At 41.0% G+C, this 18,281-nt stretch overlaps 2 protein-coding genes across 2 annotated transcripts; one reads left to right on the top strand and one right to left on the bottom strand.

The window, feature by feature from the left end:
• Window positions 1–143: 143 nt before the first annotated feature.
• Window positions 144–4,273, bottom strand: rbmx2 (RNA binding motif protein X-linked 2). Its single transcript, XM_069670660.1, has 6 exons — window positions 4,195–4,273; window positions 3,140–3,255; window positions 2,885–2,936; window positions 2,638–2,767; window positions 2,350–2,533; window positions 144–1,575 (listed from the first exon to the last, which is right to left on the bottom strand). Exons 1-6 carry the CDS (start codon window positions 4,197–4,199, stop codon window positions 920–922), a joined length of 1,143 nt encoding a protein of 380 aa, XP_069526761.1. The 5' UTR covers window positions 4,200–4,273; the 3' UTR covers window positions 144–919.
• Window positions 4,274–4,568: 295 nt separating this feature from the next.
• On the top strand, window positions 4,569–18,247 carry ap4m1 (adaptor related protein complex 4 subunit mu 1). The gene is made up of 16 exons (XM_069674205.1): window positions 4,569–4,879; window positions 5,586–5,644; window positions 6,473–6,558; window positions 6,696–6,802; window positions 8,034–8,130; window positions 8,452–8,562; window positions 8,863–8,940; window positions 9,544–9,606; window positions 9,758–9,824; window positions 11,296–11,349; window positions 12,210–12,316; window positions 14,749–14,840; window positions 15,319–15,363; window positions 15,543–15,593; window positions 16,918–17,035; window positions 17,702–18,247. Exons 2-16 carry the CDS (start codon window positions 5,587–5,589, stop codon window positions 17,891–17,893), a joined length of 1,326 nt encoding a protein of 441 aa, XP_069530306.1. The 5' UTR covers window positions 4,569–4,879; window position 5,586; the 3' UTR covers window positions 17,894–18,247.
• The last annotated feature ends 34 nt before the right edge of the window (window positions 18,248–18,281 follow it).

The following is an 18,281-nucleotide window of genomic DNA, read 5'->3' as shown; positions in this document are numbered from 1 at the left end:
CGACTGTGGCTCAGTAGAAGAGTTGGTCCTCTCTCAGTCGGAGGGTAACCACATTATTACACTGGTGCCTTCGGGAGCAGTTTGCGACGCTTCGTCACGTGGATAAAACTGCTCCCGAAGGCACCAGTGTAATAATGTGGTACCTGATTTGAGACTGGCACTTAGCATAGCCGCCTCTGCCATCAGTGTGAATGTGTGAAAGTGCTCTGAAGACTAGAGAAGAGCTGTAGAGGTGCAGTCCATTTATTTTTTTAAGTTTGGCTCCTCTTAAAACCGTGATCCCTCCCAGAGCCGCTAACGTGGATGGAGGCTGTAAGGCCTTTTGTAAAATCTTAACAGTTTTAAATGATATTCATACATTAGCCTCGTGCTCGTGTAATCATACATCATGTTGAAATTCACTGGCACTAATGGCTGCCTGGAAAGTTACACTGAAACAAAACTGCATCAGCGTGAATCTGGAAATGAACGATGGTAACGTACTTATAAAAACCACCATGTTGATCTCTGTAAACTACAAGTCTGTTGACTCACAAAACACTGATTTGTTTGTTTAATTACAAAACTCATTTTAACAATACAAACATTTGACGGATGCTTCAAACATTTCACTCTGGCAGCCATCTTGTTCTGGAGCTTGGGGGATTTGACGAGCAGTAATGTTTTTACACTGAACTTAAAGAACATCAAAGTCTTCACTGTCTTTCAAAGCCACATTTACAGGCACCAATAGTAACATGTTCTCCACCCACAGAGCTGCTTTCAGTCTGATGGCCGCTCAGAATAAACCGTGTGCTGTGTGATGAACACTGCCGCCTCTGGAGGGCGCCAGCAGGGCTTTAACATTAACAATCATCAGTGTGTGTTTTAAATGTACACATTTTTACATCCTCACACCAACAGGGAGATCATCGGCGTCTCAGTGTTTACGAGGTCTGTCCCTGTCTGTCTCTCTTCTTCTATCACTGTCTCTCTCCCTGTCTGTCTGTCTCTCTCTTCTTCTATCATTCTCTCTGTCACGGTCAAATTCTCTTCTTCTCTCACCATCTCTATCTCTGTCCGTCTCTCTCCTCCTATCACTGTCTCTCTCCCTGTCTGTCTCTCTTTCTCTTCTTCTATCATTCTCTCTCTCCCGGTCTGTCTCTCTTCTCCTGTCGCTCTCTCTGTCCGTCTCTCTCCTTCTGTCGCTGTCTCTCTCTCTATCAAACTTTCTCTCATGCTCTCTGTCTGTCTCTCTCCTCCTGTCGTCCTCTCTTTCTCTGCTCCTGTCACGATTCCCCCTGTCTTCCTCTCTCTCCCTGTCTGTCTCTCTCCTCCTCTCCTCCTCCCCCCGCAGTCTCTCGTTCTCCCTTATTGCTCTCTGTCCGTTCTGCTCTCCTCCTGGTGGCGCCCCCCTCTGGGTGTACTTGTCATAGGCAGCATCTTGCTTCTCCTCTTTGACTCTGATGGCAGGAGGAGGAGGAGGAGGAGGTGAAGAAGAGGAGGAGTGCAGCGTCCGGCTTCCCCTCTCTTTCTCCTTCTCAGCCTTCTTCTTCTCCTTCTTCTCTTTCTTCTTTTTCTTCTTCTCTTTCTTATCTGAGGCAGAGAGCAGCGAGAGGGGGAATAAAACCTGATCCCAAAATGCTTCTTTAATCTGGAGATGAACAGAGTTATACTGCCCCACAGAGGCCACATGCAGTAACTACATATTTGGTCCGCATGTTCTAATAACCTGTGTCCTTTTAACTCAAATTGTGAATGAATACATATTACTGCTTTCTAGACAGCTTAAGTCAGAGGCTGTATCAAGTGAAAGCTAGCTTTTGAGACAGCCTCGGTTAGCATTAGCTTAAGCTAAAGCTAAGTTTTGTTGTGACCTGTAAATGAAAAATGTTATTTTAGTAGCACTTGAAGAAATGAACATCCTGCGACAAAGACAGCTAGCTTAGCATAATGGTAGCTAGCTTAGCAGATCTCTTTATCTGCTTCTGTTGAGGCACAATTGTTCTGTGAATTTCATGTAATTTAATCTTTGAGCCGCTTTACATTGAAACAGCCAAGTGCTACTTATTTACATGTCCCCTTTACAAACAGGGAGGGACTTGATACAGATATTAATTAGTGTTTACAGTAGCTAATAGTGCTAAGAAACACAGCTCCTAGAACCTGTTTCAACACTTGTTTCCTTTAAGCCGTAAACAATCATTAACTACATTTATTTTCTTAAAGTTAAAATGATCAAAAAGGAGAAAATGTTTGCCTATAAAGAAATTAAATTAAGTCTATACAAAGTCTATTTTTGTGACAGTTTGGTATCCAGCCTGATGTCTTTGTGAGCAGAGCACAAGGATCAACAGGAAGTGACCTCACCTTTTTTGGCCTTCTTCACAGGGATGGCGTACTGCTCTTCTTCCTCTGAGGAGGAGGAGGACGGGGAGACTTTGGGAGCACAGCCCTGCTCCCTCAGGTGTTTGGTGATGTCATCAATGTCCTCCGAGTCTTTGGGAGGACGGTAGTCTTTAACGTGATCCACGCGGAGGGTCCGACCTTTAATCTGACAAGACAACAGCAGCACGTGGTAGAAATGTTTAATATGTGCCCCCATTGTTTAATCATCTACAGGTGATAGAGTGGTTTAAAGCTGATCATCTGTGTCACCTTGATGCCGTTGAAGTTGTCCACAGCCAGGATGGTGCTCCGCTGGTCCTCGTAGCAGATGAAGCAGAAACCTTTGGACTTCCCAGTCTTCTTATCTCGCACCAGGTTGATGTTCACGATCTCCCCGTACCTTCAGGGAGGAAGGAGAAGTTAGTCTGGTCTGTGGCTGATTCAGTGAAGGAGGACAATGAAGCAGAAACATCACATCCGAGTGTCAGAGGACTGAAAGAAAAATGCAGGTACGTACTGAGAGAAGACGCAGATGATGTCACCTTCACTCAGCTCGTATGGAAATCCTCCTGCAGGAAATAAACACCATATATTTGTGACTTCGTCTTTGTGTCATTTGTCAAATCTCAGAGAAACTAAACTTGGCAGAAATTGTTCAGCTAATCCTAAAATTCAAGCCCTCAGATGACTACAGATTGATCTGAGAGGGATGTACCGGCTTTGAACTGAGAACACTTTAGCTCTTGACCCGGACAGAATCGTCTCCTCTTACCAATAAAAATCCAGGCGCTGTCTTTGTACTCAGTGTGCCAGGAAACAGACTCGTTCACTCCGAGGTCAGCCTCTCGCGCGTTCAGCTCATTGATCAACTTCACCTTCGTTAGCGGACTGAAAGCAGAGGGCAGAGAAATGTTTATTCTCTTGAATCACAACACGCTAGGAGATTTTTGTCACTTTCATCTGCCACATTATGGCAAGTGGATAACAAGAAACTCCTGAAGCACCTGAACACACCATGAGTTCTCATCTCAGTGTGTCTAGGTTTTCATTTAGGGAAACAGACCAGGTTCATTCTAGTAATGAGGATTCACATCTGAACCTTCATGAGCTGAATCCCAATGCGTCCATAATTATGATTTTATGTGTAATGTGTTGTAAAGGGCATTATAAATGCTTTTAGTCCACAAATTGACTCTACACAGATATCTATCATAATATACAAAATAACCTTTCATATTTTGATTTTCAATTACATTTATTACAAATTCTTGACTGTGTAATTAAAGCTGTTTACACAAGTTTCTATTCTATTTCCATGTTTAATGTTTTGCACCAAAGCAAAACACACTGATGAGATTCCGATAAACAATATTTTTTATGAGAAACATTCACATTTCGTGCACGATTATTATCCACTCTTGAACTACACATATCTCTCATGCTTGAGAAACTCATAGAAAACAATCCTCGTTCAGCTGCCCATGGATAGACAACAGAAACACAGAGCAAAACATTGGTTTTATTTAAACAGCGAGAGCTTAATTTGTGCCGAAATCTAAAAGAGCTTATAAATATTGAACATTTTGTTATATGATACTTTGATTAAGCGTATGAACAAGCGTATTAAAAGGTGATCGTTAAATTGAGGAACTAATAGGGTGTGAGGACACTAGAATGTTTGGGGTGAGCAGGCTAAGTGTAGTTAGCTGTTAGCACTGGTTAGCATGTACTCGTAAATTGGATAAGAAATGTCAGGACCGTCTGAATTAATGCTGAACAGTTTAAAGTAACCTTCACAAGAAATTTAAAGTAGAAATCTTTACTTACTTCATGGTGAGTTAGATTGCATGGGACAGAAACATCGATGCTGTGACGGAAAATGCAGTTTTTGGTTGATATGAATCACTTCCGTATTAATTTTCGCCTCTGCTGCCGCCTGCTGTTCGGGTGACTTTACTACAAGCTACGTGACGTGACTAAATTAGAAAACGCATCGTTGAAAAGTTCTAAAAAATTTAAATTATCATTAGTCAATTACAGTTATTTTAACTGCTAGTTAGCTTATACGTAAAATATATTTTTTTCCTAATTAATTAAATTTAAACGAGTGATCTAAACAGGTTACTTTTTCCGCCATTACAGTAGATGGCGCTGTGTACCTATTCATCATCTTCTGACCCGGATTGTAAACAGCTCGTCTGTCAGATGATAACGAGGTAGCAAATAATATACTTTTCAAATTGTGTTTTGGTGGAGCCTTTAATGCTTTACTTGACTGTTTTATCCACTTCGACCAGCGTTATCCACTTTATTATTTACTACTTTCTTATGAATTCTTAGAGGATTATATATGCCGCTAAAAGCTAACTTTAACGTCCGCACCACTGTTATCCAGGCTGACGTTAGCAGTAGTATTGTAATGCTTTTACTGCCATTCATGGCTTTTTAATACATAGTAAGAGTAATCCATAGTACACTTCATTACCTCTGTTTCACCGAAAACCTTCTGCAGGTAAGTAAAGCTGAAGTGACGACTACACAAACACAGAGTATTCGCATTCGTGGTTTTAAGATGAACTCACAATTCAACCAATTTTAACTTCATATTCTTGTTCAAACTCAAATTGCATATTACAAAAGCGTTCAGATGTTTATGTAATTTATCCTGAGCTAATGTTGAATTCGGCATTAAGAAACTTTACTTGTACATGTTATTTTAAGTTTATTTAATGTAAAGATTGGCTTGTGTACCACTTACTTTCCTCAGGTTTGGTGGAAAATTATAGTGAAAAGTAGCGTGTAAACTATTCGAAAAACTGCTTAAGTGTATAATGCACAGAAAAACACCCTGGAGTGACATAAGGATGTCGTAAAAGTAATCGTAACATCAATGAGTTGTCATTTACCAGCATAGTTATAATTGATAGTATTTTCAATTGGGTTTGGTGGGAGACTTCCGGTGGCCTACACATAGCGGTATACGTTTTTTCATCAAGGCATTCACAGTGAAGTTAAGTACAATAGAAATTAATATGACTCTATAAAAGCAGTATAAATAATTAATTAAAATAGTCATGAACCTGACTGACTGTACTGACTATCACCGATAGAGGGAGCTGCGATGTGACGGATAGAATTCTGAATTCCTCATTGACAACGCGCATTTTTAAATTGATTAACGTCTTTGCCTGTCTCTTGTCTCTTTCTGTCTTAATCAGGATGATCTCTCAGGTTTTCATCTTGTCCTCAAAGGGAGACCACCTCATCTATAAAGACTGTATCCTCCAATTATTGTCAAATACAAAAATATGTTCTCCTTTTTACACATATAATGTCTCTTAATTTTTTTTAAAAATATGGTGTATTTATTGTATTTTCTATCACATACCTGACACGTGTGTATGTATATATATATATATATATATATATATATATAGAGAGAGAGAGAGAGAGAGAGAGAGAGAGAGAGAGAGAGAGAGAGAGAGAGAGAGAGAGTCATATATACATATATGATTAATTGATTACATTATATCCAATCCAATCCATTTTATTTATAAAGCACAATTTTAAATAAACGCAAAGGTTTCCAAAGTGCTGTACAGTAAAATAAATACAATAAAACATAATAAAAAGTCCGAATACTAAAAATAAAAATATATGCTATATTAAATCAGACAAATTCGAAGTATAAAACTTTTTATTGTATATTATTCTGGTGATTGCTATTTTAGTAGATGTATCATTGTATTTTCACATGCACATACTATACAACACTTTGCATGCTACAGTGCTGCAGCAGTAGTTTAACTACAACACTACACATAGATACTGTGTGTATGTGTCCTGCTCAGTTTGTAATTTGAGTTTTAAAAACATTTTTTTGCAGTTAACAAACTGTTGAAATGAAAGTCTGTATTCCTCCTTCAGTTTCTAATCTTGGCTGTGAATACTGATTTTATTTCTTATTCTAATATCTTGCTTTTTCACACATTAACTTTGTCCTTTTTACTATCTGTTTATGTTAAGAGAATGATTTAGAATATTGTTGTAAATGTGGTTAAAAAAGTGTGAGGAATAAAACCTGCATCCTTAACCTCGCCATCAGTCCGCGGAGAAGCAGGAAGTGATGTCGTCAGTGTTTTCTACGAGAAGGTCACAGCGCTGACCGGAGACCAGCCTCCGGTTGTAATGGTGTGTGTGTGTGTGTGTGTTCGTGTTATAGGGTGTTGTGAGGCCTTTCAATGAGTCATCCTGCTGTCATATTATTATTATATTTTTTCCACAGTGGTCCTTAAACGCATCATCTGTCCTGTGTTTTTGTTCTGCAGAGTCACAGAGATCTTCACTTTGTCCACGTCAGGCAGGGGGGGCTGTACTGGGTCGCCACGACAACAGCTGACTCCTCCCCCTTTACAGTCATTGAGTTCCTCAACAGGTATGTCGTTTTTTTTTTCTTTACAATAATAGCAGATTTAATTGAATACATACTTTTAAAAATGAGGGAAAATTATTTAAAATATTAAAGAAGATACATTTAATATTAAATAAAAGGGAAAGAGGGTACATGTGTATCTTACCAAAAATATCTATATCACATTCTATCAATACATTAATGTCTTTATTTAATTTATTCTTTTTTTGGTAAATGTATCTTCATATTAATGATAGAGTGGTTTATGTATTTAGTGTGGTATCTGCTGCGTCCTACATACTGCAGGTCAGGTTTAACCTAAAGTTGTGATAATAGTTCATAATTAAAAGTATAATGATGAACACTTATCAAAGCTAACATTACAGAACATAATAGCCCAACAACGTTCACAACAATGTTAGAATGAAACAGTAATTGACAGTAAATAAAGAGCATCAGCACTCTAAACTTAGTTAATATAAAATACATTAGAAATAAATGTACAGGGTTCCTAGCATGGAATTTGATTTGAGTAAGTTCCAGGTCTGGATAAGAATGGAAACAAGAAAAGAGGGTATGAAAAAATATTTGTGTTTCAGACTATCAGCTCTTTTCTGTTTGATACAATACAAAGTTCAGAATTTCTGAATATAAATTGATCATGCACACGTTGTGTTTGGAGCAGACAGCAAGCGCAACCACGTTGGGTTGACAGATGTGTGATTTCATATGTCTTATAAGCTACTCGATGCCTACATTTCCCTCAGGATCAATAGAGTATCTATCTACATGTCAAGAGTTCGATTTTAAAACCATTTAATTACATAAGTATCTAACTATTTTCACTTCCATGTCAAATCTGGTCTGAATAATCTACCGAAAAGTCTGGAAAAGTCTGGAAGTTGAAATGGAAAATGTGTAGAAACCCTGGATGTGGTAAAAAAAGTAAAACGTACTTCATTTCTTTTGAGGAGTAAAGAGCAGCAGAAACGTACAACACTACAGTAAATGTTCTCGATAGATTTCCTCCTCCTTATTCAAAGTTCTAATAAAGATCAAACACAATCTGTGACACTTTGACTGTTTTCATGTGATTTCACAGACAGACACAAACATAAGCACGTTTTTAAATCAGAGAAATACCCAAAAAGATTCTAGAGGAATCCTTATTAATTTCAGTGTTTCCCCAAAAGACCTAACGCAGAACTCTGGATGAAATATGTGTTATATTCTCTGTGTGTTTCTGTGTTTTCAGGTTAACTGCTCTGGTTAAAGATTACTGCGGCAGCCTGTCAGAGAAGTCTGTGCAGATGAACTTTGCCCTCATCTACGAGCTGCTGGACGAGGTCGTGGTGAGTCTCTCTGCTTCAGGTCCTCGTCCTGTAAGTCAGAGTAAATATGCAGCCCCAAAGCAGCTTCATGTGAACTTTCCTCCCTGATAGACGTTTGGTACTTTCCTCACAATTACACTTCGATATAAAGAAACAGCAGCAGGTGCTTCGTCTCCGAGGTCGCACTAGATTCATGAAGCTCCTGAAAACCTGTTTCAACAAGATATAAAAGGAGTTCAACTTTAAGGAAGCTTCTTTGACCTCGTGCTCTGTTCCTTCTGTAAAGACACAAGAGTCTAAATGAGCTTCAGCAGGAGTTTAAATTGTCTGTGTGTCTGTCAGGACTACGGCTACATCCAGACCACCTCCTCTGACGTCCTGAAGAACTTCATCCAGACCGAAGCCGTCTCCTCCAGACCGTTCAGCCTGTTTGACCTCAGTAACGTCGGCCTGGTACGTAAACACCCCCCAACAAACCTGACGCTGTTCAGCTAGAGGTCAGAGGTCGCTAAGGTACTGAATAAGGTGCACTTGTATGCCGCTATATTGTAACTTTAGCAGCCTCCTCTTCTGGCTGTGCAAAGAAGGAGTTACAGTTATTGACATGTTTTAAACCTGTCATGGATTTAGTGTATGCTGTTTACAGAAGCTGTGTCAGTGAGGCTTCACATTTATCTGATCACATGTTCTTTAATGTGCGTCTGTGAGTTTAAATCCTGTTTTTAATCCCTGTTTGTTGTTGTTTTTCGTCAGTTCGGAGCCGAGACGCAGCAGAGTAAAGTGGCTCCGAGCTCTGCAGCCACCAGACCCATCCAGTCCAGCAGAGAGCAGGTGCATCACACCTGTGGTCCTGAAGGAGCTGAACACATTAACACTGAGAAAACACTTAATTCTCTCTAATATTTATAGAGAAAAACGTATAAATAAAACATCCACATGAAGTGTTCAGGAAAGTCCAGGAACATCTTCGAAACAGGGAAGTCTGCGGGGACTTTCTGGGATTTTGGATCGTTTTCTTGGAGTTTAATTTGAGGTTGAGACGGAGAATATTTATAACTTCACATTCAAGCATGGCCTGTTGTTGTTTTACGTCAGCAGCTTGATTAGAGGTGTAATAATTCTGGCATTTTGACATAAAGCTAGAAATTTTTCAACTGAAGGAAAAGCAAACAGGAAATAATGAATGAATCAAAAGAGGAAATCTGTGTTAAAGTGAGAAAACACGACACCTAAACCTTTGGACATTTAAATGTTTATAGGTTAAAGGTCCGCGTTGTTATGAGCAGCACGCGTCCTCTACATTTGGAAACAATTTGAAAGTTAGTTCAAGAATAATGACACTGATGATGAGTTTGTTTTTACAGGACTGGGTGTTGAAAAGCTGGACGGTAACTTCCTGAAACAAAGTTTCCATGAATGTGTTTTTTTTTCCAGGGAGGGAAGAGCGAGATATTTCTGGACGTGATTGAGAGGATGTCGGTCGTCATTGGCTCCAACGTGAGTAACGACAATGTGATACAAACACAGACTGAAAACCTGGTGTCAATGTTTCATCTGAACGCTTGTTTAAAGTGTAATGTCAGGATTTTATACAGGTTAGTGTCAGAGCGCTGAATTTAACATCTGATGATGACGGTTTGTGCTGCAGGGAGTCGTGATGAAGGCCGACATCGAGGGAGAGATCAGAGTCAAGTGCTACATGCCGAGCTGCTCAGGTCAGTTTGAACAGAGCAGGTATGAAATGACTTCCTGTTGGAGCTTCTCATCAGTTTGTTACACATCAAACAAAGAGACACTGAGCTTAAAGGGACAGTTTGGATTTTTGGACACCAAGTTGTATGAAATCCTTGCTCGTAGTGTAGTGGATGCAAAGCTGTTAGCTCACTCACCGAGTCCCGTGGTCCGAGTTCTGGCCCGTTCTGAACGTAGAGTAAGTCGTTCCGGCGAGATGCCAGGGTCATGACACCAAAACGTTTTACTCTACAAACACAACACGCAGGTGATGGTGATCCATCTCAACACAAACTCATCGTCCTAGGGTTTCATAGACTGCGCCGTTCTTTTGGCACTATTTTCTCTCTCAATCAATCCGATATTATCAATCTTAGTTTACAAATATACGGCGCTCTAAACAGATTTCCCTGCGATTTTGACTCGACATGTTTCTACTTCATGACTTGGCAGAAACACCTCATCAGACTTCATCTCAGTTGGAGACACCAAATTTCAGTCACTAAATCCATGAATCCACAGATCAAGATGTCGCTGCGGATGCAGCCTCGGTACTGCGCCATTATTTCAGCATCCTTTGCACTGTTGTCTCTCGTAGCATGTACGTATTAGTTTAATGTCTAATATTTAATGTCCAAGGAAGGCTTGTAGTTTTTTTTTGTACAGTGAGAGCAAAGTTAAACCGCAGTCAGATCCCCTGTATGTGTTCATACCTGGCCAATAAAGCTGATTCTGATTAATCCTGCACTTCACCTTTTATAGGGGCGTTGTGTATTCTTTAGTTCATCAGGTCATGTATCATCATGTAACACACTCTCTCTATAAAGCTGCTTTCCCACTGGTCAAAACACCTGCTAACACCCGCTAACACCCGCTAGCACCTGCTAACGCCTGCTATACCCGCTAACACCGCTAACATCTGCTAACACCCGATAACACCCGGCTCTTTTTCTTAGTGGGAAAGGTTAGAATGAGCATTCAGGCCCGGGTCACATGACTCTGCAGTAGAGCCGGGTAATTATCGCTTCGGCTCCGATCGGGATTGATTGGAAAACAAAACCCGTGTTGACACGTTAATCTCCGCCCCCTTTCCAGCGTGATGCTCTGCTCCGTCTGTAACTTCTGCGACTCCTCGTTATCTCAGCTACAAATTCCGCCCGTCTCCGTCCGAGCAGCGCTCGAACATCGTTCCAAATTTGTTGCCCCGAGTTTGATAAACAGACTGAATGAGTAATAGATACAATAAAAGACCTAACCACCGTCACAGCTTCACTGGTTACTAACCCTGTCTCCGGCGCGTTTGTGACGTCAGATTGTGACGCAGCAGAAAAGAGACCGACAGGAGGATACTTCACTGACAGTGGGAAAAGAGACAACCAGCATCTATTAGCGGGTCTTCCTGGGTCTGAAAAACCTGCGTCAACGCGCTTAACATGCTCTTTCTTCATTTAACAGAAATGAGGATCGGTCTGAATGAAGAGTTCAGCATCGGCAAGTCCCAGCTCAGAGGTAACACTCGCAGACACACACACACACACACACACACACTCTGTCTTCTGAAATATAAAGATATAAAAACCTGAAGGGAAGTTTTCAGGAAAGTAGTGATACGTCAAAGAGGAACTACTTCTTCTGACACAGTCACACCAACACTGTCCGGCAACGAATCCTGACTCGAGCAGCAAATGTTGATCCATCCGCAGCTGAAAGTAGTCCCCAACAAAGTGCACTATTTCCTCCTGTTAGTTTAAATTAAAAATCTACAATTAAATTAATTAAAGCACGTTAACCCATCAGGAGTCAGACACACACCAAGCATCGACCTGTGACCTGCTTTATGTTTTCATCTTGATATATAAACATGCCGTATGTCCACGCCCACATGTTTTTATTCTGTCAGCTTCATTAAAAACAGGTCGACTTCATTTCCTCCAACCTTTAATTTCCTGCTGTCGTCAAAACACCGACGGAGTGACGCTCTTCAAAGACACACGTGCATCTGTTTATTTATTTATGAACTTATGACAGGCTGACTTTACACGGCTCATTACACTTACACTGGTGTACACTTACACTTACGATGGTTTTATTGCCTTTATTACAGACTGATTCCTACTTCATGTTCACAGTGTGCTGATGCTCTCATCATGTGTGGCAGGAAGCAGTGTGTCAGAGCTCGTTTAAGGATCTATTTTTATTATAGCAGTTTAAACCAGGGCGTTGATCCTGTTCCAAACAAACACTAATGCCCTTTAACGTTTGTCTTTGGCTGCTCACATGTGTCTCGTTGCTCTCTGCAGGGCGATGTCTCATGTTGTTTCAGGTGTTGAATCTGTGAGTCTCTGATCTTCAGTGTTTTCTCTCCTCAGGTTACGGCTCTTCTGTTCGTGTCGACGAGTGCAGCTTCCACCAGGCGGTCCGACTGGACGAGTTCGACAGCAACCGGATCCTCAGACTGTGTCCCAGCCAGGGAGAGGTGATTCACTAGCACGCACTCTGTCGCAGGCTTTCATGGCTTTGGTTCTGTTGTCTCTGGGTCTGATGGTTTGGACCACTTCAGGACTTACTGAGTGACTTTTTTAAAGACTTAGTCACTTGCACAGGTGTAGAAGAAGGTGTTGACGCGTATCAAACAACAGATGTCCAGAATGAAGATGGCTTTGGCTGATGTTCCCGTTTATTGCAGCGTGAGAAACCAGACAGGACATCATTAGGTTTAGTTGAGATGAAATGAAGAATCCTGTTGCTGTTGCGTTTACGTGAAGTCTTACGGTCAGAGCCGAGTGTTTCCTCCTCCTGTGCCCCACTTACTTCCATTCACCTGTGACCTATAAACACCTGACGTCATCAAGTGACCAGTTACCCTAACACAATGCACACCCTAGTGGTCAAAGTAAATCATTACTATTTACAACATTAGAAGACAATAAACACATGTTAAACTTATTTATGAACTTTTAATTCACTGTTTACAGAATTAGGAATCCGGCTCCGGTTGTAACTCTTGATTTTCCTGGCTGACGGTCGCTTTCCTTTTCAGACTGTTTTCTTCATCTGAGCGTCGAGTTTGTTTCTTCTTCTTTGGATTTTCACTTCTTGTTGAAGTTGTATCTGTAGTCATCCATCTTTTCTTTGTTTGTTCAGCCATAGTAGATTACTGTTTACTCGCAACACTTGCAGAGAGTGGAAAAGCAGCCGCTTAGCTCCGCCTACCCTCTCTGGCAGACCAACCACTGCTGGCTGATGGAAAACGCGTCATTAACTGGGCGCCGCCACAGACACCCAGCCCATAATAATACTATATACTGCAAATGCAAAGGCTTTCATCAGTGGGCCATAGGCTCAGTCACCATGTGTTACCTCAGTCAGAGACAGATAGAGACTTAACACACATTTATTTACATGAACATCTTTGAGATTATTACTTTAAAGTCTTTTACCGACATCTTCACTGACTTGTTACAGACTTATTCATGAAGGTGTGTGCAGCGTACAGACTGATTTACTGACTTATTCAATCACTTTCTGGAATCATTATTTTCCACTAATTTAAGGAACTTTTTACCACTTATACCTTGACTTATTTATGGACTTACTAACAGCCTCTCGGGCTTATTTACTGACTTGTTTGTGGACTTACAGACTTCTTTAATGATGAATTTAAAATATTGATACACTTAACTGCATCATGTTCAGTTTTTACAGCGTTGACAGAAACAGGGTCGTTCTCGTCCTTCGGTTTTATCTTTAAAGCGACGTGTCGTCTGTCTGACGTGGTTTGTAGTGTTGAGAGCCTTTGGGCTGATAGAAGACCTGCAGCAGTGAGACTAAACTACGAGATGAAAGAAGTACTTTTACCTGACCTTACCCCATGATATATATATATATATATATATATATAATAAATAATAATTAAAAAATAAATAATAATTAAAAATGATAAAATAATAAATATAGCATCAATAAAAGACAGGACAGTGTTTTAGCACTGAATTGAGAAGGATGGTTTGATACGATCAGAAGGAACCCTGTGTTAAAATGTTAAAGGAACAGATCAAGTTCAAACTTTATCTGTTGTATTGAACTGATCAGTTTTAACGAGGTGTTGCTCATAAACTGTCAGAGTCAATAACCCCGAGGCTTCCTTCAGTGCCCAAATATTACCAAACAGTTAAAAGGTTCACACGTCTCACTGTTTAAATGTTTCTGCACATTAATTTCAAATAATTTACACACATGAACAGAATCCTGTTCTGACACGTTTTATTTGTTTTAAACTCTTAAACCTCTAAAGTTTGTCAGTTATTGAAAATGACCTTGTGGTGCGTTCAAGGACCCATCAACATCAGATGTCCTCCATCTCTACAGGTTAAGCTTCAGAAAGATGCTGACTGACACACTGACCTGTTTACTGACTGTAGTATTTAAGGACTGCGTTACAGACCAACTCACAGATTTATTTACAGACTTCTTTATGGACTCACAGGCGTCTTTAAGAACCGACTTATTTTTTGACTTATTTACAGACTTTTAGGAGATTTATTTACGGCCTTGTATACCGACCTTTTTACTGACTTATTGGAGGACCTGTTAGTGACACTTTACGTGCTGATGAACTTATTTAAGGACTTTTGATCGAATTATGTTTTTTTTCACTGACTTATTTATGGCCCTTTTACAGACTTACAGACATGTTACTTATTGATTAACTGAAGGGTGTGTTCCTTGCAGTGGACCCATCAACACTCGAGACATGACTCAGCAAACTTTTCACACAAGAATGGACTAAACTCACATGGTGGTTTGACATCCTGCATGTTGCTCCTGAATGCATCTTTTCCTCATGTCAGTAGGTCTATGTTTTCATTATTTTCCAGTATGAATAATTTCCACTTCCTCCTTTTGCAGCAAACAGTGATGCAGTACCAGCTGAGTGATGACCTGCCCTCGGCGCCTCCTTTCAGACTCTTCCCGACCATCGAGCGAGACAGCGGGGGGAGGTACAGTCACATAACCCCTCGTTTCTGTCTCTGTTGAGTTGTGTCTTCATATTCTCGTATAAAAAAGGGCAGACACAGACAGACGATGTGATGTCAGAACATGTCTCAGTGTTTGTACGGAGCGTTCACTGACACAGGTCGGAGTCATACGTTAAAAGAAACAGGAAACAAGATGGCTTCAGTCTGTTTACACGCCGTTTCACGTCATCAGGTATCCCTTTATTAAAACTTAGTAACATATTTAGATTAATACTACTCTCAAATCTCTGTGAACTGTGAAGCTAATCAGCCAGTTAGCTTAGCTTAGCATAAAGATTTGAAATAGGGGAAACAACGCGCCTGGCTTTGACCAGATGAAAGAAAAATAGATCTTTATTATACATATATGTAGAGGTGTGAAGTTTGTTGAATGAAACATAAGAAACATGAGACTGTTAAAATGTGCTCAGAAAGCTCAGCTGATGTTCGCTCTGTGCAGGCTGCTGATGTACCTGAAGCTTCGCTGTGATCTGCCACCAAAGAGGTCAGTTTGTGTTTCCTTTAGCGGATACCAAAAACACTCATACCTCTTAATGTACAGTCTGACAGGTAATCACTTATAGGCACAATGTAATAAACATATTGAGGATTAGTGGATGTCAGTCTGATGATGATGATGATGATGATGATGATGATGATGATGTCGCTGCTTTGTTTCCACAGCGCTGCCATCAACGTGTGTGCGTCCGTCCCCGTCCCTAAAGGCTCTGTGAGGTGAGACGCTCCCATTCAAATCAGCTGCTCGGCCGAGGCTCCTGTTTGTTATTGAAATGAGTGCGTATGTAAAAAGTGCTCCAGCTGCAGACCCGAGGCTCTTCTGCTTCTATTAGCTTTCATTTGAATGTGACTCTGTGTTTTTATCCTGCGACGCTGAGCGTTGACGCTGTGGACGTGAAGAGAAACCATCAGTGCAGACAGGAAGTCGCTCACACGCAGAGAGGTCGTGTCTCTCTGTGAGGAAATGTCAGAACTCTGTTTTTTCGAGTGTATCTTGGTTATAAACAGGAAACAACATTAACAAAGCAGGAGACATCGCAGACGAGCAGAGCGAGGCGCTCCTTATTTGTTATTTAAAACTTATGGAAATGTGAGTCAATGATTGGTGGAGGGTCAGGCGCTCTGACGGGGAGGCAGGTGTTATCAGAGCAGCAGCTTCAGACCACAGAGAGATGGAAGTGAGTCCACACTGAGATCGACGTTATTAAACCTTTATTTACATTCTCAGTTGGCTTTAATAAAGACCTGTCTGTCTGTGTTTGAACCCTCAAATCAAAAGTGTGTTTCTGAGTAAAAACAGGTTCTCTAAACATTTTCAAAGTCCGTTTCATGAAGTGCATAAAACTTCAAATGAAACTATAAACAGGTGTTTCACGTTCCCTGAAATACAACCTCCTGTTCGTCCAATCAGAATGAAGCTGTGCTCATGGCGCCGGTTCAGCTCAGCGGTTAATAGTCTGAGGCTATAGTCCTCGATGCGGCGGCCCTTTGACGCATGTCATCTCCGCTCTCTCTGCACCTGTTTCCAACGTTATCCACTGTCCGCTCTCAATAAAGGCAGTAAAAAAATAATCTTAAAAAAAGACAAAACTGTGCTCATGTAGCGGGAGGTTTAGAGCTGTGGTGTAAACTTTGTGAATCGATTGACTGGAAACATAAGGGATAAAAAAACGTGAATTCTCAGGAGGGACAAAGACTGTCAAACTGTTGTGCTCCTGAACGCACCGTCCGGGCCCGACTGAAGCCCCTCTGTGTGAACATGTCAGAGTTACATCATGTGAAAGCTTCTGCAGGATTATCCATCAAATCACCGTGTGTGTGTGTGTGTGTGTGTGTGTGTGTGTGTGTGTGTGTGTGTGTGTGTTCACCGCTGACAGCTTTTCTGCCTCACTGCCCCTCAGATCGTCTCTGTAACACTGCAGAAACATCGGCTCATGACCTCTGACCTCTCAGGGGTCACCTGTAGTTTCTTAATGTTTCACAGCAGGTTGTGTGTGAAGCAGCTCAGGTAAACTGTTGTTGTGTTTCTTCTTGTGTTCAGTTTGTCTCAGGAGCTCAGCAGTCCGGATCAGAGCGCCGAGCTGAAGCTGCAGAGTCGAGCGGTCGAGTGGAACATCCCCCGCTTCACCGGAGGAACACAACTGTCTGCTCTGTTCAAGGTGAACACACACACACACACACACACACACACACACACCCTAAACTTTGAGGATATCTGCTGTTGGACTTGGCCTAGTTACGGTTGCTAACATTTGGACAGTGGCCGTTCAAGGGAGGGGCTTGGCGAAAGTTCAATGGTAAATGTTCTATTAATAATAAAGTATGCTTATAGAAATAAAAATTATGTTATAGAGCTGCAATTATTGATTTAATAGTCGATCAAAAGAAAATATTCAGCAACTTTTTCCGTCACTGATAATTTTTCGAGTTATTTAACAAGAGAAAAAGTCAAACATTTGATGGTTTAAGGTTTAAACGAGAATTGAAACTCCTTCTGAGCTTTTGAAAGACAAGAAAAAGATATTCATGAAGCTGTGTGAAACCGTTTAGAGCATCGCTCAGTGCCTTCAGAGTTTGAGCAGATGAATCGACTTTATATCAAAGTTGCTGCTCTTGTATTGCTGACACTAAAAATGAGCTGACAAAGAGACAAAAGCTGTTGCTCATGTTGGGTTCAAGTTCACAGACTGAGCCGGTTGTATGAGTGTGATTTACATGTAAACAAATACATGCAGCTTAACCATGACGAGGTAGTTTGAAGCTAAAGTAAACAGCCTCATGGTTCTGCTCTGTGATGACCCCCGCCCTCCTCCTCTCGTCTCCAGCTGGAGGTCCCTGGCCTCAGCTCGGCCTCCATGTTGGAGGTCGGTCCGGTCGGTCTGAGCTTCGAGCTGCCTAAACTCACGGCTACTGGGCTTCAGATCCGCTTCCTCCGCCTGTCGCCCGTCCAGCCCGGCCCATCGCAGCGCTGGGTCCGATACGTCACCCAGTCCGACTCCTACATCATCCGGGTCTAACTCCAACATCTGCTGAAATACTCATCAGTTTCATGGTGACACAGCAGGAAGATGTAATTTTTGTTATTTCAAAATAAGATGCTGTATTTTATTGTTTTGCCATTTTTGCCCTGTGACACACCGGCTTTATTTATTTCTGTTCAGATCAACGTTTGTCTCTCTATTAGTCCTGCAGATGGTCTTTATTCTGAAAGATCACATGAAGCGGGCGAAACAAGTGCACTTTTTAACATTTGTAAATTCGTCCATGTTTTTCTTCTTGTCAATAAATCTGTAGTTTCAATCAAAGTCGTATTTTTTACAGTGCATTACTGTCTGCAAACTGTAAATGTTTTACGAAGTGAAATAAACATAAAGGTGTAAAATAACTAAAAGGCTAAGTTTGCTT

This window comes from Semicossyphus pulcher, unplaced genomic scaffold (genome assembly GCF_022749685.1).
Source record: "Semicossyphus pulcher isolate SPU_LCO1_2020_fin unplaced genomic scaffold, fSemPul1.0.p SCAF_10, whole genome shotgun sequence".
Lineage (NCBI taxonomy): Eukaryota > Metazoa > Chordata > Actinopteri > Labriformes > Labridae > Semicossyphus > Semicossyphus pulcher.
The sequence above is the reverse complement of the archived record's forward strand: the minus strand, read 5'-3'. Positions and strand labels throughout refer to the sequence as shown.

Excerpts from the sequence above, each read along its gene's own strand:
- ap4m1 (XM_069674205.1), top strand. The coding sequence starts at position 5,587 with ATGATCTCTCAGGTTTTCATCTTGTCCTCAAAGGGAGACCACCTCATC. Across the intron at positions 5,645-6,472 it reads CCACCTCATCTATAAAGACT|TCCGCGGAGAAGCAGGAAGT; the intron begins GTATCCTCCAAT and ends CCTCGCCATCAG. Across the intron at positions 12,317-14,748 it reads TGTGTCCCAGCCAGGGAGAG|CAAACAGTGATGCAGTACCA; the intron begins GTGATTCACTAG and ends CTCCTTTTGCAG.
- rbmx2 (XM_069670660.1), bottom strand. Across the intron at positions 2,768-2,884 it reads ATCATCTGCGTCTTCTCTCA|GTACGGGGAGATCGTGAACA; the intron begins GTACGTACCTGC and ends TCCTCCCTGAAG. Across the intron at positions 2,534-2,637 it reads ACAACTTCAACGGCATCAAG|ATTAAAGGTCGGACCCTCCG; the intron begins GTGACACAGATG and ends TTGTCTTGTCAG.